General features: G+C 45.0%; 1 protein-coding gene across 5 annotated transcripts in view; it reads left to right on the top strand.

The window, feature by feature from the left end:
* The window catches only part of Large1 (LARGE xylosyl- and glucuronyltransferase 1), a 452,006-nt gene that overhangs the window by 421,920 nt on the left and 3,259 nt on the right, over nucleotides 1–26,827 (top strand). For all 5 annotated transcript variants that reach the window (NM_001429168.1, NM_001429166.1, NM_001429167.1 and 2 more), the window contains 3 exon segments: nucleotides 6,849–7,127; nucleotides 20,080–20,226; nucleotides 26,351–26,546. In NM_001429168.1, coding sequence (NP_001416097.1) covers nucleotides 6,849–7,127; nucleotides 20,080–20,226; nucleotides 26,351–26,546 — 622 coding nt within the window.

The raw sequence follows: 26,827 nt of genomic DNA, 5'->3' as shown, positions 1-26,827 counted from the left end.
ACACTGCTAGAAAGTTTCACGTTGGCCCGGTCCACAGTAACCAGACAGCGTCTTCCCTACCACCCCTTACAGAAAACCCCAGCCCCACTTGCATTAGGAGCAAACACTTAACCACAGAACCATTCCGTCCAAACTGCACACATCCCAAGTGTAGAAGATACAGGGTAGCCTCTAATCCATGATGACAAGTACTGCTATCCAGACAACACCCTACAGTGTGGGGCAAATGGATCCTGTGCCACCAGACGGGAAAACTGGTATAGTCAAAGCAGGTTCAGAACCCTGGTAAATCTCATAATTGAGGAAGGTAGGAGTGGAACTAGCTTCCAACAAGTCTCTACTTGTCCTGGAACACCTGACCACAACACCCCACTAGAAGGACCATGACAACCAGTCACATAAGGGACACCTGAAGTCTTTTCCCATGCAAATAAAACAACCCTAACATCTCGGACTGAGCATATGGGAAGCACCCACCCCTGGATCCCACCCTAACCTCCAAATGTTATAAGGTCTCTATCCACGATGAGTAAAGTGTATGAGTTATTTACACCAAGAATTGTCAGAGGGTGTCCGCCTTACTGAGCTGTAACACTCCAGGGAAGATTTTCCTCTCCTGAAGCATCCCTGGATCTAGGCTCCACCTAACAGGCTGGGCTGCTGCTTGCATTCACACCTCACCACTTGCCTATTGGCTCCAGCCAGGCCAGAGCCCCTCCTGGACTCGGGATCCTCAGATTGCGCTTTGTCTCCCTAGAACAGCCCACCTGCTGCCCTCTGTCATGCTAGCCTCAAGGCAGGCACATGGCCTCATCCAAGTGACACCAGGAAGACGTAAGACATTGTCAAATTCCATGAGAGACGCATGTACCGAAAAGCAATGCAGATTATAATGCAAAGCCAATGCAGAAATGATCCCGGCCTTCACTCCACCCTCTATACCTAGTTAGAACACGGCATACCGAATGGGGTCCCCTGGGTTGAATTTTCATCTAAGAAATACTTCAGTATGCTTATAAACCTTTGAGTCAGAGGTAGGTCCTATGTGAATGACGTAGTGAGTTTAGCAGAACTAACCAAGAGACTTGGCAACTCTCCAGAATTACAGTGTCGCCAGCCACCAGTGCGGAACCAGCAGCTTTTTCTGCCCTTTAGGATCTCCTGGCAGAGGATAGGAATGGGCAGAGAGGGCTGAGCAAAATGGTTACTTTACTTTTTTTTTTTTTTTAGATTTTTCAATATATAGCGTTTTTATTTTATTTCATTTTTACATTTTAAAAAAGATTGCTTTTTTCTTTTTTTCTTGGATTTTTTTTACACTTCAAATGTTATTCCCTTTCCCAGTTTCCCGTCCATAAGCCCCCATCCCATCCCCCTCCCCCCTTCTTCCATGAGGGTGTTCCCCGGTAGCTCATTTCCTATTGCTGTGCCACTGGCAGAGATAAGAGCGGAGGGGGTGGTATGACTTCTGTTTCCCTACCACAATCAGTCATTGGAGAAATTCCGGGCAGAACCTGAAGCAGAGACCATGGAGGAACACTGTTTACTGACCCTCTGCACATGGCTCGCCCAGCTCCCTTTCTGCCCTGGAGTGGCACCTCCCACTGTGAACTAAGCCCTCCATACTAATCACTGAGCCCCTCAAGTTGCCTAAGACCCTTCTGAGGGAGGCAGTTCCCCACTGACCATTCCTTCTACCAAGTCGACTCCGTCTGTATCAAATCGGCAAAACACAAACCAGTACAATAACATATCTGGTTAGTGACAGATACTTGATCTTTGTTCTGTTTGTATGTTTGTTTGTTTAAGTTTCTCTTTGACAAGAATGTTGGAGAAGTGACTATGATTGTAAGCATCATGGGACGGGTGGGGCTCCTGATGACTTTCTAAACGTGGAAGAGAAAGAACTAGAAATAGACAGCCTCCACCCTAACCCAGACCCTCCAGAAACACTGTGGAGACAGGAATGTGCTCTGATAGTGCCCAAGTGGGCCTCAGGATATTTGTGTTTAAAAGCACCAAGCCCAGTCTGGGGGTGAGAGGTCTTTCCTTCTCCCTGTGACAAACTCAGTGATCTTTGAGACACAGATCACGTCATTAAACTCCCTAATGACTTCTCCTTATATAGAATAGTATGCCAGCTGCCTAAGAGTGAGGCCCCTAAGAGGCATCTAGTCAACTCCATGATATTTTTCCTCCTTTGCTACTTATTCCCCACAGCGTTCATACTTGTCTGATGTCTCGTTTGGCTATGCTAAGCTGATTTTACCCAAAGCTGTTGCTCTCTTGGGAAACCTATTCCCTGGGGCTTCCAAAAAAGTGTGTGTGTGTGTGTGTGTGTGTGTGTGTGTGTGTGTGTGTGTGTGGGTGTTTTGTGTGTCCTTCCCTCCAGTCTCATGATGTAACTTTGGTTTATCTGAAAATAAGGAAGTTATAGTTTTCAGGTACTGAGAACCTGCTGTGTTCCACAAACTCCACAAACTCTCTACGATTATCGCAGCAAACCCAATCACATTTTGTTTTGCTGCCTAATAAACTCTCCCAAATCTTTGGACTGGGTGCCTATGGGTCCGTTCAGATGTCTGTTGTCCGCTAAGACGGTCTTCTAAGGGTAGGTGGGACTACTCGGGTATGTGGCTCATTATCAGAATAGGTAATATAGACTTAGTCTCAAGGTAGGGGGTGTTGTGGGGTCCCAAGAGTGTTGGGGATCAAATCCAGGTGCCCGAGTAATTTTTAATGCTTCTAACTTCAGTTTTTGTTAATGTTTCATGAACTATCCCAGGTCGTATGACCAGACCTGACACGTGAGCGAGTGTCAAACCGGAAGCGTTGATAGGGAGAGTTAGCTAGCTTCTGTAATTAATGGAAGATATCCTCATTCCCAGTGAACGTCTATGCACACTGACATCAAAATACCATCACCAGTTCCCCACCTATTCTGCACCTTGAGAGATCAAATCCAGTAATATGACAAGATTCTAACCCTGAGCTCTGTGCTTGCTTTCTCCAGGAGAAGGCAGTAGTGGGTTCTGTCTTCTGAGTTGGCTCATCCTTTGTTTGGCAAATACTTACTCTCTAAAACACAGCTCTTTCACCATAAAAATGATACAATCCCATTTGGGACACACACACACATGGATATAACTTTAATACTTTCCCCAAACTTACAATAATTTTTTAATTAACCTTTGCCTCTTCAAATGTCTGACATTGGCCTAGAACCTGGCTGTTCTGGCTACCCCATCACAGACCAAAAAAGATGCACGGAGATTAATATCGTTTGAAACTGTATAGGGATGGGTGTTTCTTAAGGACCATGTGTGGAGAACAACAGCCCTGAGAGAATGGTGGGCCTTTGTGACAGAACCAAAGAGGGGCTAAAGAAGGGAAAGGAATGGAGACTACTTGGCAGCATGTAAAGCACGTGTTTGTTGTGGTTTGGATGTAAAATGTCTCCCATTTCTTATGGTTAAACACTGGGTCCTAGCTGTGGTGCTGTTTTGGAAGTTCGTGGAAGCTTTATAAAGTAGAGCCTTGTTGGAGGAAACAGGTCATTAGAATCAGTAGTTGAAGTTGTCCGGTCCACCTCCATTTCTTCACTCCTCCCTCCCTGCTTCCTGCCTGCAGACATTACGTAACAACTGCTTCATACCCTGCCACCATGACTTCCCCACCATGATGGACCGTATCATTTCGAAGGGGGAGGGAGGGGAATAAACCCTGAGTCCCTTAAGTTTCTTCTTGTCAGCTGTTCATTCGCATCAGCCAGAAAGGAAATGAACACAGCATTCTTACGTGGGGAGAGAGGCAAGGAGAGGGAAAGGTTTGGGGGTGTTTGTTCTATTCTATTCTATTCTATTCTATTCTATTCTATTTCATTGACTAATTACATGGATTCTAGGCTTTGGGGTCAAACAGACTCGAATGTAAAGCCACCCTCCCAATTTAAGGGTGCTTTCTTTAAAAAAATCACTTCCCTTTGTAGTCACTTTGAGCATCAAATCTGATAGCAGCAGTCATGGTTGACAGCCATCTAGCAGCAGGTAGTAAGAGGTTCATTAGAGTATCACCCTTTATGCCACCATTGTCCTTGCTGGGACCTCAGTTTATCGATGAGTCCATCCTTGCTGAATGGTGAGCTCTGTAGAAGAAGAGTTTGGAGGGTTTGTGGCTGATAGAATCCACCAGAAGCAAGCAGTGTAACCCCTTCTATTAGTTCCTCACTGCCGTTCCTGAAAACATTTGGCACCGTCTTCTATAAACACCTTGCTCCTGAGAACCTTAAGTACGTTTGACTGTGTTTTCATTCCAGATCCTTAGTGGACCTTAGAGTTAGCCATCCTCTCTCCAGTTAAATACTCCTCCTGCTGCTCATGCCTCAGCAGAGTCAGTCACTCCCGCTCTTCGTTTTCATGTTCCAAAGGACTCATAGCAATGGCTCTCCATGGCATTGCGGCTCAGAGTCCCTCCAACCCACAGAAGCACAAAGGGAGATCCCAGGCAAAAGCAGGAGAGCCTGCTTTGAAATGGACCCACAAGTTCAGGGGATCTATACATCCAGAAGCCTTTAAATAGTGTCTCGTTGCCCATGGTTAACAGAGGACAAGAAAGCACGAGGGTATTTTACTCTCACAAGCCTCTCAATCCTCCCCAGTGAAAGAAACATCAGATCCTAGCGGTACCAACTGACAGAATCGTTGTAAGAAAGCTCCGGAAGTTCAAGGGAAAGGCCATTGAACAGAAGCAGGTGCACCTGTTTCCTTTTTGTTTAGAAACGTGGAAATGCATGGCATCGATTTCTCAGTAATTGCCCCAGTAAAGCAGGGACTCTGGCCAGGCGACTGTTATTTATGTGGGTACCTCTTACTGAGTAAAGGGAAGGGAGCACTGAAATGGGTTTTTGCTCTGCCTTTAGCACGGGCTTTATACACCAGACACTTCAGATGTCTTTGGAATAGAGGCTTCATGATTGACTGCCAAACCTTCTTGCTGCCTCCTTCCCACTGGAGAAGCCTTTTTGTTCTTTATCTGGACTTTGCTTCCCCTGCACACCATTCTCTTCAGCTCTTTGCAGTAGGCCTGTAAACGTGTTTTGTGCTTTTGTTTCTGTTTTTGCCTGTTTTAATTTGTTTTGTTGTTGTTTTTGTTGTTGTTGCTGCTGCTGCTGCTGCTGTTGTTTTTGTTTTATTGAGCGAGCCCAGGCTGCCTTGGAACTCATAGCCCAGACTACCTGTACAGCAGTTCTGTTGCCCTGAACAGAGGACAGGCTTAGCCACCAAGCCCAGCTCAGCCTTTCAAAGCTGCTCGGGATGTCCTAGAGCAGGAAATGCTCAAAACCGAAGATGGTACCACCCAAGGTGCCGAATATACAATTGACTTTTTATTGTTCTTATGGTTTATTTTTTCCTGTTTCTTTTGCAAAACACTAATTTTTGTCCTTTTCTCACCAACTTCAAGACCCCATTAAGGCGCCTGTCTGTACATAGATTGGGTCAATAAGCTCACAAATCAAAGCCAGAGCTGCAGTTTCTTCAACAGGAAGTTGCACAGGAGTGCTTCGAGAATTCTGGAAGATGGCTGGCATACCAGACCTTGACAATAGTTGTAATTACTTCTCATTTAGTGCTTGTTCGAATGTTCCTTGGGACCAAGCTTCTGGAGGTGGTCAGTGCTTGAGGAGACTTGCAAACTTTAAGGCTTTGCTGAGAGAAAACAGGAGTTTGGGCTGGAAAAGTTCAGCCCTTATACTACAGTCCAGTAGATACTCAGCCCACCTCTGTTACAATATTGAATCTGTGTTGCTGTGGCAAAAATGTCTCAACCTTAGTACTTACAAAGAAAAGAAAATCTATTTACCTCACAGTGCTACAAGCTGTTAACTCTCAACTGTAGCAACTGATTCAGGCTCTGGTGAGCTGAATGTTTGCTGACAGGAGCAGAAATGCTTGGGAATGATAGGAAACAAAGGGTCCCTTGACTGTCAAAACCTGTTAATGAAGCCCAGCTGCATACAGAAAAGGAATCAAGAAAACCCTTCTTCCTCCTCCTTTTCTTCTGTTTCTTCTTTTCTTCCTCCTCCTCTACTTCTTCCTCTTCCTCCTCCTCCTCCTGCTGCCCCTGCCCCTGCCCCTGCCCCTGCCCCTGCCCCTGCCCCTGCCCCTGCCCCTGCCCCTGCTCCTGCTCCTCCTTCTCTACCTGCTCTTTTTCTTCCTTCTTCTTTAGGGGAGCTGGTTTTCTTTTTTTTTTGAGACAGAGTGTCTCTCTGTGTTTTGTTCTGGTGTTCAATATGTAGACTAAGCTTTGAACTCCCAAAGATCTACCTGTGTCTGACTTCTGGCTCCGGGCATCAAAGGTGTGCTCCCTTATGTCCGTCCTCACCCGTCTCTTCAATGAAAGTCACTGGACTTACAGAATAAGGCAAGACCTCTGGTGAGATAGGAAGCCAAGAGTATCGCTATTTTTTTTTGGTAGTCCACACTGATGGGAATCAACTGAGATCCCAGGAGAAATACACTCACTCCTTCTAAGTAAGGGTAGCAACCCAAATGGCCGAACTGCTTTCCCCTCAGTCCCATGTCTTAAAGGTCTCAGCCACATCATACTGAAGAGCTGGCTTCCCTCACGTGAACCTTCGGGGGAACACCCAGCCTATCCATAGCACCTTTGAGGATGAGTGTGGAACTTAGATTGCGTGCTACTGTTGATATCATGCAATCAGTTGCAAGCAGGAAAAGACTAATATTGAGTTTAAGAGATTTGGTTTCATAGCCGATGAACCAAGAGACGTTGGAGACAGAGGCTGGGAGATGGCCTACTGATGCTGCTTTCTTCACTCTCTCTTCCAGACTACAGATGTTGGAGGCCATCTGTAAACACTGGGAGGGACCCATCAGTCTGGCTCTCTACCTGTCGGACGCAGAAGCCCAGCAGTTCCTCCGCTATGCCCAGGGATCCGAGGTGCTCATGAGCCGGCAGAATGTGGGCTATCACATCGTGTACAAGGAGGGTCAGTTCTATCCCGTTAACTTCCTGCGCAACGTGGCTATGAAGCACATCAGCACACCCTACATGTTCCTATCCGACATTGACTTCCTGCCCATGTATGGACTCTATGAGTACCTCAGGTAAGAAGACCAGGGGGCCTTTCCACTGTCTTTCCACTCGTCAGGCTGATAGCCACACAGGTTCACAAAAAGCTGGATCTCAAGACCATCAGAGCCGTTGTCTAGTCTGCTACTTACCTTTTATAGATAGGACAACCACAACTGAAAAGCGGGCAGGGACCTGCCCAGTGATTGCGCTGCCTACACGTTTGGAATGTGCACACTAAGGCCTATTATCCCATGCACAGACGAGACCCAATTTTCCATAGTTGCATATTATTTTTCTGTTGAAATACCTCTCTTGCTTAAAACTTCTGTCTCTTTTCCGACTTTGCAGTAGACAGGCATTCCTATAATCATTCTCAAAATACCATTGCCTGTTCCTTAAAAGGAATCTCAGGGGGTTGGGGATTTAGCTCAGTGGTAGAGCGCTTGCCTAGCAAGTGCAAGGCCTTGGGTTCAGTCCCCAGCTCCGGGAAAAAAAAAAAAAAAAAAAACGAGTCTCAGTAGTAGCAATGCCTAACGTGTACTGAAGCACTTGAGCACATGCCAGAAAATGATTGGCAGGTAAGATTTCGTTTTGTTTCCTCCTTGCACATCCCCTGCCGTGGGTCATAGTGGCATCTTCATTTTACAAACGAGAAAGTGCAGAACAAGACTGGAAGATGCTGGCCCTGTCTTACACGCCTAGTACGGGAGGAGCTGGGAGTCACGGGAGTCACAACACAGGACCCCCAACCACAGAACTGTACGAAGATCCAGTGTCCCTTTCCACCCTTCCTCCCATGACAGAGCAGTTCTCTCCTGGCAGTGAGGCTGGGCGGCTCAATTAATATAAACAGTATGAACTGAAAGGTAGTGCAGAATTCATACAACTCAGAATTGTACGTGGGAGAAAAGTAAAGTCACGTGATCTAACAACATCATTAAAGGGTCCTTTTCCTATTGTCAATTGTCAGCATGGATATCTGCTGTATCTAATATAGTGCCTTCCAGGATCCACATGTCCCTAAAGATGGTTTATACATCTTGTCCTTTTAGGATGCGCATACCAAGTCTCAAACACTTATGAGGCTGCCCTATATTATACCATGGGCCAGTAAGGCTTGGAGAGACAAAATAGCAGGCTTGAGTCCAGAGAGATGACAGCCATGGGAGTTGAGGAGTGTCTGGCAGGCCCCTATCTTACCTAACTGCTCTGGAGTTTCTGACTATCCAAAAACAGGCTGTACGTGAACTCCCAAGATACCTACCTACCTCCCTACCCCCTCCCTCTCGATCTCTCACACTCTCTGTCAAGAGACGGTATCCTAAACTATGTATTCAATCTCATTAGTGTGACACAGCACGCCATCAGTTCCTTCCTACTTAGCCTGGAAGATCCCCATCAGCTGTCAGAGGGCCGAAGGGTGAGCGGCCCCAAGCAATATAACCTTCCACCACAGAAGTAGGTGGAGCTGTGACCCAACATCCTGTGAATTAATTCCTGACTGCCAGACTCCATTCTCCAATTTTGCTCGAGCTCCAACTGGGTGACAGTATCCCAGTATGTAGAACTAGGGACCCCCATGTGGTCAGAATGAATCCTCAGCTCTGCCTCATCCCTCACAGTGTGGGAAGTTAGGCAATCAGTGAGATTGTCAGGCTACATAGTAGGTAACATAGGTAAGAATAGGTAAGTAGTCAGGAGCAGCCTCTACTTAGACTGAGAAGAGAGAAGCTGGAGGACTCTACTCTGCCGACCCTTCAGCTTCTGTGATTTTCCTCAGAAGCACCCAAGGCATCCTCACCGCAAAAACAAAACTGAACAGGCCTGACCCTTGCCTTAGTGGTCTATTCCCTGACTTTACCTTATGGGCAGCATGTTTTACAACATGGCACACAGGAATTCATGTTCACCTTTCTTTCCTGTATGTTACTGAACGATGACTTAAAATTGCTGATGGATGTCACGCGCCTAATGTCCCGCCAGTAAGAACGACGCGCGGCAACAGGATTCTTCTGCGAACAAGCCTTTACTGTGTTACAGCTCTTCTTAGTGTTACAGCTCTCTTAGTGTTACAGCTCTCTTCAACAGGGACCCCGAGCAGCAAAATCGCTCGGCTTATATAGACAACAGTATGCTAGTTATCTCTCAGGGATTGGTGGGGCTTGGATCACCCCACTACTTGTCCTCCAGGGATTGGCGGAGAATGAATCACCTCATTAGCATATTAACGGTCAACTGACACCTGGTGCATAAACCGCACATGTGCAGTACCGCTGTTCACCACTAGAGGGAGCCCTAGCAAGGGGACAAGCCTGCACATGTGCAGTAAGTCGTTTATATCCAGACAAGGCTGGATGTCGGTGCCATCTTTGTTTCGCCGCGCCGCTCTCTACAGATGGAGACCATACTCAGTGCTAAGCGACATGTAGCACATGGTAACACCACAAGTTACTTTGCTTAGTTCCAGGGTCAATAAGAATCTCATCAGGGGTTTTGAAATATTGCATGTTTCCCCTCAAACTGTCTTTGCACACCCTGTCTGAAAGGTACGATTTAAGAGGGTTCATAGGTCCATCTAAGGAAGAACCATCTCTCCAGACATGGAATCATGTTGCAGTTGTGACAGGACTGCAATTACTAACTCTTTATATGTTTGCAGAGGATCTGAGTTTTTATGTATTTTAATATTTTAATATTATTAAACATTTGGGAGCTGGAGAGATGGCTAAGCAGTTAAGAGAACCCCTTCTTCTTCTAGAAGACCCAGGTACAGTTCCCACTAACACATGGACGTTCACAGCTATGCATTTCTCCAGAGGCCTGGCACTCTCTGAACACCAAGCACATGTGTGATGCGCATGCACACACGTGTTCAGAATAATCATACACATACATAAAATAAAAATCTTTTTTGAAATGAGCAAATAATTGAAAAATGAGATTTAAATGTTACGGAGTTAAACTGCACCCCCAGGTTACATTAGCCCCCTCTCACCTGCTCACGATTTTGCAACCTCTGACCTAGGATTATTTCTAGACACTAGAATTTTGACAACCAGTAAGAATTCAGTCAGAAGGCCAAATAAATAAATAAATAAATAAATAAATAAATAAAACAAACCCACACCTTCATTTTTTTAAGGTAGACAGTTATACTGACTTGCCTTCCTTAAAAGTTTTTCCAGTTCGTGACAACTGTTTGCTTCTGATGTGTGAGTCACTCATGGCTACCCTTGATTTCAGTGCCTTGTTACTGGTTTAGGATGGGCTCAAGGGTGCTCTTTGCTGCAGTATCTGTGATGTTGAAGAAGGCAGCATAGCCTGGCAGAAAGTCACCTTTTCATACTTACATCTACCAAAGTGTTTTACCCACACTCATTGACCTTCAATAGTAAATGGTGACGGGGATACCTCAGAGGAACCCTTCCCACACACTGGGAGCCCTGCCGACTGCTTGGCCCTCTTAATGTTCTTCTCTTTCCTTTAGTAGATGAACATTGCTACAGATGACCAAACTTAGGTCCCAAAGAAGTGAAAGAATCATTTCAGAGAGAGGAGAAATTGGCCATTCATCCACTCGGCTTGCTCATTGCACAAGAAGACCCAGGTCACCTTCGTACCCCAAATTTTTGCTTATGTCATGCTTCTTGAAGTCTTCCCTGGTTTAAAAAAAAAAAGTGAGCATTGGAACTCACCAAGCAGTTGCTTAGCAACTACCTAAAATACCAAAAATGAGCAGCTCCAATAGAAATAATGAAGTCAGGTCTATGTATAGGCAAAGCTGCAGTGTCACCAAAGTCTCTTTTAGCCCTTTCCTGTGTCTGGTAAAGCAGCTGGTAGAGTCACCGCTTTCATCCTTGATTGCACAACTGTTAAGTAAGGTCAGGGGTCATGGAGAAATCGCACAGACCCGCACTTGAACATGTACATGACTTGGGGCAGCTTGCTCCATTTCCCAGCCCTGCTTTCTTCTTAGTTAATGAAGGGGCACTAACAGCCTACTGCTGGGTTATAGAGTAGGAGCTCTGCAGGAGTTAATTCTGTGTTCCGTGGCCTGCTCACAACTGTCAGTGTTGGGCTGATTTGCCAGCCATCGACTCGGCACCTCCCCTTGCAAACTCTCTGCCACCTTCGGGACAGTTGGGTAACCGTATGGAACTATCTCCTTCTTTTCTGTCATGGACATACGAAACAGACAAATGGTCTCTGATCTATGGTGGTTCAACTTCTGATTATTTCAATGACATAATCATGAGTCCACAGAAACCATACTTAATACTGTTTTTTTTTTCCCCCAGCTAGCAGGAAGCATATAGTCCTCTCTTTTGATGCTAGCATGAACAAGTGACAGAAGCTCCCAGACAGATATGTTGTCACGGGAAAACACTGATATGACACCCTCACACTGTGCTGTGAAATTAAGCTACTACGGTGCCAGCTAGATTAGGTGCAGTAAATGGATTTCCCACACACCATGCTCTCAGCATGTGATGAGTAACTCAGGATTGTCCTCCATCAGGGACTTTTCTGTTGCCGTGACACAGGCAGCTTAAGGAAGAGAGGGGTTATTTTGGCTAATGGTTCCAGAGGGATAAGTTACCATCATGGAGAAGAGGCATGAAAACAAGTAGCAGGCATGGTCACTGGAGCAGGAGTCTAAGAGTTTACATCCTCTCCATGCACAATGCAGAGAGAGCAAACTGGAAGTAGGTAGGGCTTTTAATCTCAAAATGTGTTCTTAGTCACATATTTCTCCCTGCAAGTCTTCACCATATAAATCTCCCCAAACAGCACCACCAGCTGGGGACCAATGCCGGAGACTGGAAATCGTACTTCTCACTCGAACCACCACACCTCCTTAGGGAACATTTACTTGGACTTGGCATCTAACTGCTTTCATGTCCTTTGTCTGTGACGCCTCATCTGGTCTTTGGAAGACCAGAGGTGACAGGACATTCTTCCCATGAGCGTGCAGTACATATCTGCTATGGCAGGCTTTTGACAAAGAACAGAGTTAGCAGCTTGCCTGCGTGCTTGAGGTCTTTATTCTCTGTGTCTGTGCTGCCCCCTTTGCCGCTATCGTTAACTCTGTCTTTATGAATGCAAAAGGAGGATCCACAGGAACTGAGAGGACAGCAGGCAGGAGTGGTTGGGCATGGGAGGGCTCGGAAAGATCTGGTCGCTGAGATTCGATTGAAAGGGCAATGGGTCTAAAGGCAAGAGACATCAGGACACTTAGGGCTCAGAAGCAGCTGGTGAGGCTGATAGGTTAAAGGGCAGAGGTGTAGGAAGGTGAGATGTCAAACTGTTTCATAGCCAGGGCTGCTCACACCGTGGGACTGGGCAGGCTTCTGTCATTGATCACCTGCAAAGTTTCCACCACTGATCCTTACCTACAAGCCATGGGTGTTTCCATTTCCTTCCCAGTTTGCTTCCAGGAAGCAAACATGCTTCCCTCACACACACTCTTATCTTGTAGCATGTATAAATGAGTAATCAATATAATTCCACTCTGTCCGAGGGGACAAGTAACTACTTCTCTTCATATTGTCTTTGGAGTGTAGTGGAGCAAGTGTAGAAGTGGTGCCAAGTGAGTCAGACTGGGTGCCTGCCAAGAGACATTAACCAGGTGGCATTTCCTTGGGTCCGTACATCCTTTTAATTTTGCGATATCTATAACATTTAACATTTATTGAGTACCTGCTGTGTGCCAAGGATTGTTAGGCTCTCCCTGCATGTGTTTATGCAGAACAGCACCTCCGTTCATTTTCCTGATGAGAGGGCTCAGCCTGAGTACCTCAGGGCTCAGCACTGCTACCTAGTGTACCTATGAACTTTCCCAGAAGTGCTCTCTTTTTAGCCTGCTGATTGATCCAGATACCTGATGGGCTCGTCTCCAAGTTCATCACTGTGACCATAATCATCAGCCTGGCTTGCACGTAGAGAGAGGTCTATTCTTCAGAACTATCTTAACTTTTACCCAAAAAACAAAATTAACACTAAACCCTACAGAGTACACATTAAGTGCAGATTCTATCCAACCGTGGGGCTCCAGAGCTTGCTCAAGAGTACTATCTTGTGGTTTCCTAGGTTAAGTCTGGATTCAAGGCACTTCACTTCCTGCTGTAACCCATAGCCCACATTTAACTCAGTGCACGTGTGTGGTAGGCTTTCCATGATATCTAGCCATTGTTGTTAACACTGAAGAAAAGGTGATCATTTATTGGCGATGCTGAGGATATTAAAAAATGATGGAGAACAGAGGCCACAGGTCAGAGCCATGCTCATGGTCAATGTTCTGTAGCTTATCATCATCATCATCATCATCATCATCATCATCATCATCATCATCATCATCATCATTAATTACTGTTTGCTCCTGGGTTCATTCTGAGCCGCTCTCTTTCAACTACTCTTCACTGACAGGCCCTTCTTTGGGTATGACATCAATTAAGAATCTACCCATCTTGCTGGGGCTTTGGAACTCCTACTTCTGGTAGATGACCTTGACTGTCTGACTTGTGGCCTTGACAGTCTGACCTCATTATAGGTGGGTCTTCTGGCTATCTTCTCTATGATTTCCTCCATGGCTGCATACACAGATATCTGTCTTCATCTCTCTACCTCCCTGTCTCCCCTGCCCTGGAACACTATACTTACATTTGCTCATTCAAGCTTAGAACTCAATGTCTATGTATCTGGCTTCATCATATTTATTAGTTGGAGAATATGTTACTTTAGTTCTCTTAATAGCCAAGTACATAAAGCATTGGTTATTATAAAGATAAAACAGAGAAGCTCAGAGAATTAAGAAAGTTGCCTGTGACTATGTAATTACAGAAGTGCTGGAGTCCAAATACAGTAGACGTCATTCGATTCAAAACATTTTCATGATTCTTGTCTCACAGTTCAGCCTCCCATCAAACTTTAACCCTTTGTTAAAAACCTTCTTAGTTGTCTCCTCTTGAAACAGAAGCATAAATAACGATAGCTGGAATCAAAGAGTAGCTGCCCCTATGTGCTAGACATGGGCTTCCTAGCATATTCTGTAACCCACTATTATTGATCTTGTTTGCATCCTGCACACCAGCCCCACCGTGTTCTGATAACACTGGCCTTGGCTTCACAGCAGTTTAAAGTCACTCCCTGCCCAGATGGTCACAGACAGATGGATGCCTCAGAATCCGTCTTTTCTGGTTAAAATGCAATAGTGCTTCTCACTTTTCTGGACCTCCAAGATATGTTATTTCCTGATTTTCTTCTTACAAAGAAAACACTAAGCTGGGTTTGTGATAGATGCCTACAGCCATGGCTTTGTAAGGAAGAATCTCTTCTCTTTCAGGGTGTTTTAAGTGAGTTGAAGGCTTTCTGGATGAGGTAGTTAATCCTTTGCTGGAAACTGGCAAGTAGCTTGAATCTTTTCTTCAGGAAAGTTGTGAACAGTGTGACTCCTAGAAGGGTCAATTTGCAAACCATGGATCTTCTCTCCTATCTCCTAGCCATTAGGAAAAGGGTTAGCTGCTGTTTCTTTCCTGTAAACTGTCTGTTCTCGTCTGATACAGTTACTGTGATAAACACCATGATCAAAAACAACTCAGCAGGCACAATTCAGCTTAGAGCTTAGAGTTTTTGAAGGGAAGTCAGGGCAGGAGTTCAAGACAGAACTCCAAAGGCAAGAACTGAAGCAGAGGTATGGAGGAATGCTGCTTACTGGCTTGCTCCCAGGTGTACATCTAACTACCTTTCTTAAACTCCACAGGGCCGCCTAACTTGATAGGGACCACCCACAGTAAGGTGGAAGCCGTATCAATCATCAGTCAAGAAAACATAGACATGCCCATAAGCCAATCTGCTAGAGGCAAGTCCCAATTCAGATCTCCTTTCCCCAGATATGTCTAGGTTCATTTCAAGTTGATAAAAAAAAAAAAAAACCAGTATACCATATAAATTTTTGCCACCAGTCACTTCAGAAAAAAAAAAGTATCAAGTACCTACTGTTGGACTGTTGAACTGGCCTCTTCATGTATCCCTGCCTCACTCACATCTGTCATCCAGGATTCAATCAGAATGAATCAGGAGGGGAAAGCTAGGTGGTATGGATTCTCTTCCTAAATGTAATCTAAACCCACCCTTGTTTTGGGTCTGCAGAGTTCTTAGGAGATGCCACTCTAAATAACTGTTGTCCTCATACCCAGTCTTGTGTGGGAGGCTGCTTCCTATCTTATTCCAAGAGCTAGCTGTTAAGGGGAAGGTCACTTACACGTTCCCAAGCCCAGTGGACATCCCTAGCTCTTATCTGGCTTCTTAGCAACATCTTATTTTGTTGTTCTTGTTGTTGATTGATGATGGTGGTGGTGGTGGTGGTGGTGGTGGTGGTGGTGGTGGTGGTGGTGGTGCCTCACTAATGAACATCTTTTTCTGTCATGGTTTATATAAATACAGTCACTCTTTCATATAGAGACACCAACCCCTTAGAGCTCAGACTTTAGAAGATACTAAAATCACTGAATGGGTACTGCATTAGCAGTGATTATCAAATTCATATATATGCTATGCACATGCTCCAATATACATTACACAGTTTCTGATCTGTAGTAAAATATAAATGATCTTTAAATGGTGGTTGTGCTAGGTTGACTGCACATCATAGAATCCCATTTACTCTTAACTATTGGTCTCTTCCTATAGATCTATAAGTATTGATGTTTAGTCTCCGACGGGCACTTTTAAAGCACTTCTTATGCACTTTGTCGCAAACACCTTCTAAACCAAACACTGTCATTACTGTTCCCATCTCATACATACATAAAGTACAGGACAATTAAGTTAAAGAAATAATCAAAATATCAGCTAAGCCCCAGAGTCTTTAGCCTTGTCTTCTCTGTGAAGACAATCAAGGCTGTCCCTCGTTTGTACGAGGTACTTCCCGCCCCCCCCCCCCATCATCTCATGCTAGAGCCTGAACTGTTTTCCTAGTTACAGAAACACCTGATTCCAAAGTAGAGGATGAAGAGAAAAGGTGGACAGAGAAAGAAATGTACATATGTGAGACCAGCTGCTAGGATCTGGGAATTATCAACACTGGAAATCCATCTAGCTAGTAGTCACCCTTTCCCACGAATCCTAGAATTTATACTAGGCTTCATGAGCATATAGTCTTTACTTCCTTTGTGGGCGCAGGAAGCCTCATTACTCACCCACATTTCTTCCTCTGCTGACCACTTCTTCCAGGGTTAGGGACTATTTGCTTATTCTGTTGAGTTGAGAAGAAGGACTGAAGGGAAAATAAGTCAAAGACATAGAGTGGGGGTGGGAGGTGGAAACATGGGTAAACTGACTTTAATACCCAAGATGTTTTGATATAAGAAGGATGCAGAAGGCTGGCTGGAAACAGAGAGGTAATGCTCTGCATTTCCATAGGCAAGCCAGATATCTGCCATTGCTCTAACAGTGGGCTCCTTCTTGAATTTACCGTGTTCTCCCACTTTCCTGCTTCAAGCTCATTGTAAGTTGAGTTATGGGAGAAGAGGGAACTCACTATTTCAAGCCAAACACTCCATCCGCCTCTAAAAACCTGAGAGAAAGGAGATAGACTCACTACCTCCATTGTCAGATGGGGACTCTGCGAGTATAATGGTCCGTACAATGTCTTCACAAGGTGAGAAGAGAGGTGGGCAGGCTTTGAAGCCAGTGCCTGGTCTGTACTGTTCTCCATTTTATCAGTAGTACCGTCAGCATTTAGGTAGATCCCTATGTATTCCTAAACCCAAACTATTGTATAAAAGTTATGAGTATTTTACAAGTATTGTGGAAAAGAAGCAAGGTATACTACTCAATGCTCTCCAGGTAAGGAGTACATGAGAAAAGGTAATGCAAAGAGACGGACGGACGGACGGATGGATGGATGGATGGATGGATGGATGGATGGATGGATGGATGGATGGATGAATGGGTGGATGGTTGGATGAATGGTTGGATAGATGGATGGATGGATGATGGATGGATGGATGGATGGATGGATGGATGATGGATGGATGGACGGACGGACGGACTGACAGACTGATGCATATAGAAGTATAGAAAAAGAGAGATCTTAAGGACTGACAAGATGGTGAGAGCTGCAAGCCTGAATGTGAGAGCAGACCTTCAGCTGAAGTGGCAGGAAGGATTTCTCACAGCCCTGAGATAATAGCCTTCTTTCCTAGAAAAGATTGAGTCTGTTTGTTGAGGAGTCTTACGACGTATCCATTAGCGTTGTTTGGTGATAAGTAACAGGAACCACTCAAGAATGTAATTAAAGTTAAAAGCAAATCAAAGGGCGAATGTCTCTTATGGAATTGAAATAGAATTGGGAAACAAGAGCAGTGATACCAAAGTTAAAGTGAGCAGCCCTGGGCATCTCTGCAGCAGAAGTTCAAAAACCTGTAGAGCCCAACAATGCAAGTCATGGTCTCCCAGCCTCTGTTTCTGTGCAAATCACCACTGGAAATATTTACTTTGTTGACTAGACAATATGTCCTAGGTAGGGACTCATAAAGGGTGTCCCAATGAGAACTGCTGCTATCTATAGGGGCTGTAAAAAGGAGTATTATTTTGAGCAAAACATTTTTAAAAAACAGCTTTAACGGTAGCTGCAAGAGCTCAGTCAGTAAAGGGGCTTTCTGGAAAAGCTTGAGGACCCACGTTTTATTCAAGAATCAACATGAAAAAGCTCAGTGCAGAAGTGCATGCTACTACACTGTAGTCCCAGCCCTAGTGATGCACAAGCAAGTGGGTTCCTGGAGCTTGTTGGCATAACCTACTTTGCAAGCTCCAATTCCCAAGAAGAGACAATGTCTTCAAAAGCAAGGTAGAAGGTGGAATGACACTCTGAGGCTGACCTTGTACTACAAAAGATGCACCAACGTTTATGGAAGGACATCATACATATGGATAACTGTGATTGTAACAGTAACTGGGGCTTATGTAGAGAACCCAATGTTTATATATTGAATATTAATAAATGCCCTGTCCCACTTACAGTTTAGCCCTCCCCACCTCCTACTATTTTGATAGAATTTATATCTTAAGAACTCACAGACTCACTCTTAACCCCAATTTAGAGATCTTTATCCTCCGAATTTTAGCAAATTGAGCCATTTATGTCAGCAGGTAAGCACAGTTCAGACAGCAGTCTGTGACTGGCCGGCTGTATCTCTCTTTAACTGGCATGTTAATGACAGATGTACAGTGACTACTGAATGAGAAGCAATCTCCCACTAACATCTTTCCCATGTCCCAGAGTCCCTGGGACCTAAGATTATGTTTTAGATGTAGACTCTTATATCTTATCCCAAGAATAAGTAAGTACACATCTTTTCTAGGAGGAAGGGAAAGGCCTAACACTGTATCTAATTCACGTTTAATATAAAAGCCTAACTATGGATATCTAACCACAGAGGCATTGTGTACATTTGACATCACTCTACAGAGAAACAGGGGAAAGAAGATGTAGGCGGGGACAGACTGACTCACACTCATGGCTCTCAGACTGGCTGAGTAAAGTTTGTAGCCATCTACAGTCATCCTTTAAAAACCTCTGTAGTAGTGATGTGGGGGTATGTATTACTATAATTAATCATAGTTATAAAGACTCAGCTAGGATGATATTTGTGGGTTCTAACTGAGCTTCCACACCACCTCTTGACTACCTCTTATTCACCCACCAAGATATGGTAAGACTAACAATGGTTTCAAAAGACTATTCTTATCTATTCTGGTCCATACCCTTCCTTCTCATTCATTGATATAAAGTCTTGATTATGTTCGTCTCAGCTTGTGCCTCTCTTCTACTCTCCATTGGCCCAGGTGAGCACAGTGACTAACAGAGAACATGGCTTCTCTTTGAACATTATCCCCCACTGAGTCCCTGCCTAAGTAACTGCTCTGAGATTCATTAAGTGAAGCTGCTTCATATGGCTACGAAACTTGCTTCTCTCAGAAGTGTCTGCTGTTCCCTTAAACCTTCCAAATATCTTTCTTTATTGTAACGATAAACACAGAAGGTCCATGGTTGCATCAAGATCCTAAAGTCAGTGTTGTGACTAGAAAGCCTGATGAAATATTAAGGTAATAGCCAAAAGAGATGACAGTACATTAGGCCGTGGGGTAGTGACAGCCTTGTAAATGATACTTGCCTACCTACATTATTTGCCTGCCCCCTGCCAGGCATGATAATGCCTCACCCATCTCAACGCCTCAACGCCAGGAGATAGACATTATTGTCACTATTCTGGGCAGGTGGCACCTGAGGTAGCAAGAAGCTAGCTTACTTGGCCAGGACAAGACTCTAAGTTGCATTGCCAGCATTTAAATGCAGTCTGTATTTCTTAAAGGCTTCATGCTAGCTTGCCATCTTTGAGCCTTTCTCCCTTTATAAGAGGCAGTGTCTGAGCTGAAAGTCCAACCCAGGTGGTCAGAAGGCAGGAAACAGGTCCTGAGGAACAGAAGACTGAGTGGGAGTCAGTGAAGTTGGAGGATTCCAATTAATCCATCAGGCTCCTGACTCACCTGGCTAGATGATGACTGTGTGTGAAGAGGGTTTCTACCTACTCTGTGGGGCTATGATTTAGGCCATTTCCGAGGTTAATGGATCATGGTTGGTCTTTCCTCTCAATGGCTTCTCATCACTGGTCTTCTATAGCCTGCTCCATAGTCCTATAAGTCTTTTCAGACTGCCCTGAAAAGCCTGATGAAATACTAAGATAAGAGCCAAAAGAGATAAGCTCTGATATTAGCACACTGCAATTTATGGAAAGCGAACCCAGCCTGTATGGTCTAACCTGTGTGGTCAGCCATGGTAACCTGTCGGTCCCTCTATTTGTTCTGTGTGAGGGATTTAAACAGTTACTTAGCCTCCGTGGGCTGATAATCAGTTATCCTCACAAGGAAGAGCCTTGACCTGACATCAAAGGCACCCTGTATCTCTACCTACCTCTCTTTTAGGAAGTCTGTCATCCAGCTTGACCTTGCCAATACCAAGAAAGCAATGATCGTCCCAGCATTTGAGACGCTGCGCTACCGACTCTCTTTCCCCAAGTCAAAAGCAGAGCTGCTGTCAATGTTGGACATGGGGACCCTATTCACATTCAGGTGAGTGACTCTCACAGCAATCATCTGGGGTGCACGAAGGACCTCCCTCGCAGATCACCTAGATGTCAAAGCTGTTGGCCAAGAGATCAATCAGTCGGTTGTATTAATTCACCGTAAAAACCAAAGAAAGATGCTCAGCCCATTGTCCTTGGGACTCTGTCTGTTCTCCTTTTCTGGCATGTTATTTGCTTTGCTTTATACAGGGATGGTAGGCACTGTGTCCAGATGGAAAGAGAGGCTTACTGTAGCAAACAAACTCTGTTTGGGCCCTGTCACTATCCCTTGGCTCAGATTTGTCTTTGGTATATACATTGCACTGTTCTCTAGAGGAACAAAACTGATAGAATGAGTATATATTTACAATCTATTTATCAGAGTAACTTTTGCAATGTAACCAGATTGGTCCAACAGTGGAGAGTCAAGAATATGGTAGTTGGCAGTCCAGGAGGCTGAGTACAATACCAATTGGATGCTGAGGACCTAGTAGGTTCTTATTCTTCAGCGTACATTGGAAGCCTGAAAAGGCTGGTTCTCATATCACAGAGGATCTGTTGATGTCAGCAGCGACAGGATAGATAAATTTGTCAATGACAGTGGAAATCCAGTGAACAAAACCTTTTGTCTTCCAAGTCTGGCCACTGCGAGAAGGTGTCACCCACATTTAGAGTAGGTCTTCCATATCAAATAAGGTAATCAAGACAATCCCCACGGGACATCCCATGGACCAACCCAAGGTCTACAGTCCTACATTGAGACATTCTGGTATCACGTTGACAATGGAAACCATGAAAGTATGCATTAATTCTCCTGCAGGGTGGGTTTTACCCTGAGATCCCTTTTAAGGTCCTTTTCCCTTTTGTGTAAGAAGTCTAATCGCTAAGCTCTTAGGGCATGGACCAGGCATCTAAAGTCATCACCTGCAACTAAACTCATCATCTAAAGTCATCAACAGGACTCCAGAGTTGCACACAACTGATGTAAGAGCCAACTGCCCAGTGATAGCTGCAACCAAAGCCATTGGTTTTCTCATTCCCAGACCCCAATGCCTTCTTATTCAGGTAGCTACGCTGTCCAGAGTATCCCAGCACTCACCCACACAGTGAGCTCTAGGCCCTAACATTAACTGTAGCAGTCAGGACTAGGGGAGTAGGAATGCTGCTAATCTCATTCAGATGAAACAACATGAAAGGAACCATTGCATCTACCTGTTCCTGCTAACAGTTCACATTCCTCTATTTCATACAGTGTAGGAATGACCCCTCCTTTCTCTGAGTGAGAAGTGTGCAGTTTTAAACAGCCCGGATTATGCACAAATATTTTAAGCATAGCAGCTGGGTTGTCCTGATACTACAAAACCTTTGCAAGGCATTTTCAGAGTGTTTGTGGGTAAAGATATTCACTCCATGACGCCAAGTTTATGCATCTTTGTATTTTGTGGGGAGTGGAGGGTGTCTGGTAGAGACAGACTCAATCTCCAGCCGCCATCTTCTAATCAGAACTCTAGAAAGGAACCTAGAGGAATTCCTCTCCCCATAAATTGCATATTTTATATGGACCAGGCATTGGGATGAACATAAACCTTATAGCAAAAACACTGATGTCTGTAATAAAATAATCTGCTAGTGACACATGGCTGATAAGTGGCAAAACATGAGGAACCACCAGGCCGGTCTTAGCTGGAATAGCATTGGGCTGCTGACAAGCCCTTGATTTTTCATATCAGTTCTTGTTTGAAAACACAAAAATCATGAATTGGTGACATTGAGATTTGAGGTCAAACCTTCGTCTGAGTCTCCCACGGTTTCTGTAGCTCAGTAGCCAAATATCTATCAAATGTCCAAGGTGTTCTTTCTGCCATCTTCTACCCCAGGTGATGTGAGAACTCATTTCAAGGCCCTATCTCTAGGCATGAGAGGTGGGACCTAGTCTGCTGGACCCATGATTACTGCTCTGGCCAGCAGCTTGCAAGCCACCATGCCAAGTGCTAAATTACAGAATTCGCTCTGAGAAATTGCTTTTGTCATGTGCTCTCCAGAGAAACCTACCCCTCACCACATCTAGCATGAGAAGCTTCTATACCCCTCTGCATCCTTCAGGAACATGGTGCTCAGAGTATGTATAGCCCCTAGACCAATAGTATCACGTTGTCTGGAACCTTCTTGTGAATATAGTCTCGGGTTTCATCCTGGACCATAAACCCTGGTATTAAAACTAGTCCTTCCTATGGCTCTAGCATATATCAAGTTTGAAGACACTGCTCAGAGAGCCTGAGGTTGCCTGGTGTGGCTAGACCCTGTGGCCCAGTGTCTGCTGGACCAACAGTAGACAGTAGACCCCAGGCAGTCTGTAGGTTGTAGTGTGAGTATGCATTTTGGGTTTGTGGTAGTAACTTAGCTGCATGCTCTTCTGCCCAGCTATTTGTCATTCTGTCAGCAGGCCAGACTGAGTGAATGGAAACTAGTACTCTATAACCAGATAAGCAGACATGGCCATGAGTGCTTTGTGAGAATCCACTTCATGTTAAAAGTTGATATTATCTCTTGCATTGCCAGGAGAAAGGAACAAGGCAGTTAACCTGTTCACACAGCTAAACAAAAGGATGCAACCCCAGGCAGGCTGCTGTCAGTAGCCATTATTAGTAAACACTTTAACTGTCTGTAGATCTGCTGGTTTCACATCCGCTCTGCCACAGGGCTTGGCCGCTTGGGGAGGCGGGACAGGGTAGTTGATGTGCTTACCCTACATTGTCTCCAGGAGGGTATTGGGCCATAGGGAAGCCCCTGGACACTGATTGATCAGGAGTAGGAAAACACAGTCTGAGGTCCAGGATAGCTGGCGCTCGTTCAGGGGTCCCAGGGCCTGTGACAAAGCTGGTGCTGTCTGGTTCTCAGGCTCTTGGACACTCAGGTGCCACAGGAAGCCGTGGAAGAGCTGAGAACGGACTTGATATAGCCCATGGCCAGGTGGGGAGTGGGGACTCTGGCTGCTCCCGAGGAGGGGAGGAGTCCTTGGCTTCTCAGTGGTTAGCTTGAGCTCGGCTTGGTGGCAGTCAGGGCTGGGAGCACAGAGAGGCCTTCTATAGCAGCTCTATAGACAAAGGCATTCTCCATGGCTTCCCACAGCAGATCCCCAATGAAAAGAGGCAGTCCACAGTTTAAAGGCATTTATTGTCATGTCAGAAATGTAAAATCATACCCCACTTCTCAAAGTAGGCCTGAGATTAAATACCTTTTGTAGGGAGGAATGTCTAAGAAGGAAAGCTTATTGGCTAAGCCCTCCAGGCCTTTAGATACCTCATTAAAATGGAGATCTCTGTCTTGAGCCTAAGTGACCTGTGGTCAGGTCCTTTTCCTCATCTACATGTGGAGGAGGTTGGGGCATTGCCCTTACATGACTGATGACCACCAATCTATGGGGGGCCATGGCTAGTGACAGGGTTCTGGTGCCTGGGAGCAGAGACCCTACTGTCCCTTCACGGTCTCTGGGGCTTCTAGCCTTGGCTCAACTGGGAACCAGGCTACCTTTCACAGTCTCATAACTGTCTAGTAAGGAACCAGCATCTGTGGAACGTCTTCTGCATGCTGGCCCTGTGCCAGTGTTTCTACCATTGTCTTGTTTAAGCTCCGGGGCAGTTTTTTATGAGAGGTATGATTTTCCCAGCTTACGTGAGAGGAAACTATTAAGTACTTGATTGTTCAGAGTCTGATGTTCATAAGTGGTAGCAGTGAGCTTTGAACCCTTGGCCCAATGGTCTTACTTTGCTGAGCTTGGAACCCAATATGAATTCCCAGTCATCACCTAACGGTATGCCCATTTTGTCAAAGGTACCAGGTATCACAGCTGCCTGTTCAGCAAATTCTCAGATAGGAAATCAGTTGTTCTATGACCTAATTTTTGGATTAGACTTGTCCCTAACATCTTACAGTGTTCTTTCCAAGCCCCACTAAAGTAACAGTCCCCCTATCCTTTTCATTTCCATAACTGGCTTTGGTGGATTCTGTCTCATTGATGGTATTGAACCTCAAGTCCCTGCCTCTACCCAACTTGCTTCTCCTACCCAGCAACACGTTGAGTCCGATGGATTGAGTTTGTATTAGAGTCTGGCATAAATCCAGTCTCTTTGGTGAAAGGAGAGTTTTAGGGACTGGAATGCCACCTGCCATGGGGCACTCGCTTTCACAGCCTTGTTCCCCTTACAGAGCTGTTCCCAGGCTACCTGGGATTCTTTACTATTTGCAGCCCAGTACCAGGAGAATTTTTAGAATTTAAAACAATATGCATCTACAGCATTTAAAATCATCCCAGCGCAGAGCAAATGCCCAACAAATGCAGCCTCCTTAGAGAAACCCATTAACTACTTCTCCTGCAGCTAAGCCACTGGGTCCTACCCGTCCTGTCTTTCTTTTGTTTCAGGAAGCCTTTCTCTCTACCCCTAGTAGACATCTTTCCTAATCCCTTTCTGTTATCTTCAACTGTCTCTTCATTTCATTCCCTGCATTCACCTCCCCCAATACTTGCAGTGACAATATCCCACCCTACTCACTAGTCACCTTCTCTTTCTGACACCTCACAAGTTTTAGATTATTTATCCTCTCATTTTCTCAACGTACTTTCCTCATAGCCTAAAACTGAACACACCAGTAAGAACAGGGCACCAACCTAGTGCTAAGGGAGGAGAAAGCCCTGGATCCTAAAGCTGAAAAGAAAATGTTCAGATGAGGTGGGAAAGAGGGATTGAAAAGGGATTGTGGTGCATTCAGAAACATAGAGTGAGAACAGAGTCCTAATCTGCAAGTCTTTCTGCCTCACCCCCTTGGCACCTTCTATCCTTGTATGCATATTGAGGACAGTAGCACAAAAGCTAGCCCTTGAGACAGACTACTTAGGGTTCATTACTATTTGCAACCCAGTATCGGAATCATTTTTAGAATTCAAAACGATATGCATCTAGACCATTTAAAATCATCCCAGCACAGAGTAAATGTCTAAAAAAAAAATAACCTTCAGATTGTTACGTGGGTCATTTCTCACTGATAGATACCGTAAAGCAAGGCAGACTCCCAGCTTGACTGTCTCGTTCTGCTTGTGTGGAGTAGCCAACTCTCTGTCTAGGCTATCACTGTGTGGAAAACAAATGTCTGAAGGCAGGCTGGTCTTCCCCAGTGCCCCAGGATCCTCTTCCTGGCTGCTGGGTGCTGATAGGGTTTCTCTTCTTGTTACCACAGGCTGAAGTCTTCGTTCTGCTAGTTTTTGGACATGTACCCCATTGGCTCCTGGCTCCTCCTGCTTTTCACCCTGACTTTATAAACAGCTCACAGTGTGATTCTTTCCTTCCTTCCAGATATGAAAGATTATGAATCAGATCATACCTACCTTGGTAATCTCAATTTTCATTAACTTCAGAGGCACCTGCTTAGTAACCTTTATATCTATAAAAAAAAATTCACCCTTGCCTCAGAATATAATATAATCAGAGGAGTATCCTGCACCTATATTCTGCCCCATAATTGAGGATTGAGCAGGATTACCAGTGGGCCCTGGTAGGAAATACCAGATAGAGATTTCATGGAAGTGATAAGTGCTCAGAAGTTCGTTGATCTTTCTATGGGGTCTTCTCATTAGTGATGGATAACTCTGAGAGACTGCATTAGTTTCCTGGGGCTGCTGTAACAAAATGCTACAACATAGGGGGCTTAAGACACAGCTGTTCATTATCTAACTGTTTTACAAGTCAGAAGTCCAATATAAGGTCCCAGTAGGTCAGTGGTTTTCTAAAGGCTCTAGGAAAGATGCCTTCCTTGTTCCTTTCTGCCTTTGTTTTTTTGGTGATTGCCAATAGTCATCAACGTTACTTATTTCTTAATGGGTTCATCGTTCTAGCTCTGTCTGAATCTGCACATGGTTTCTTGCCTAACTTGAGTATACTTATCGAGCTCCTGTTCCCTATCAGGTCCCATTTACAGGCACTGAAAGTTTGAACTTGAATGAGGGTTTTTCAGGGACACAGTCATGTCTCGCCAGGAAGACCATATCAACATGTATTTCTTCTTCCTCTCCATCGCCAGGGTTGGGAAAATTTCAGCTTTCATGCCTTCACTCAACGGCTTCTCTCTACGTGTCCCAGGTATCACGTATGGACGAAAGGCCACGCACCCACAAACTTCGCCAAGTGGCGGACTGCCACCACGCCTTACCAGGTCGAGTGGGAGGCCGATTTCGAGCCATACGTTGTTGTGAGGCGAGACTGCCCCGAGTACGACCGGAGGTTTGTGGGCTTTGGCTGGAACAAAGTGGCTCACATCATGGAACTGGATGCACAGGTGAGAACAGAACACCAGCCTCAGACTATGTGGGGAGAGAGATGTACAGATATGAGAGCTGAAAAGGAACCTTGGAGACAGGATTCATAAGGACCTTGGGAGGAACAACAGGGTTTGAGGAACTAACACATGTGCGTCTGTTTTCTAGACTTTCAACCTCAAACCTTTGGTCTTTCCTTGAATAGGAATTAGTTTCCTGGCCAGGATTAGGCAAAGATGAGCTTCCTACCCCCTCTATCTGGTGAAGAAAATAAGCACAGGATGACTGGACTCCAAATTGT

The sequence above is a fragment of the Rattus norvegicus genome, chromosome 19, assembly GCF_021556685.1.
Source record: "Rattus norvegicus strain SHRSP/BbbUtx chromosome 19, alternate assembly SHRSP_T2T, whole genome shotgun sequence".
NCBI classification, from domain to species: domain Eukaryota; kingdom Metazoa; phylum Chordata; class Mammalia; order Rodentia; family Muridae; genus Rattus; species Rattus norvegicus.
This window is presented reverse-complemented; position numbering and strand designations above follow the sequence as displayed.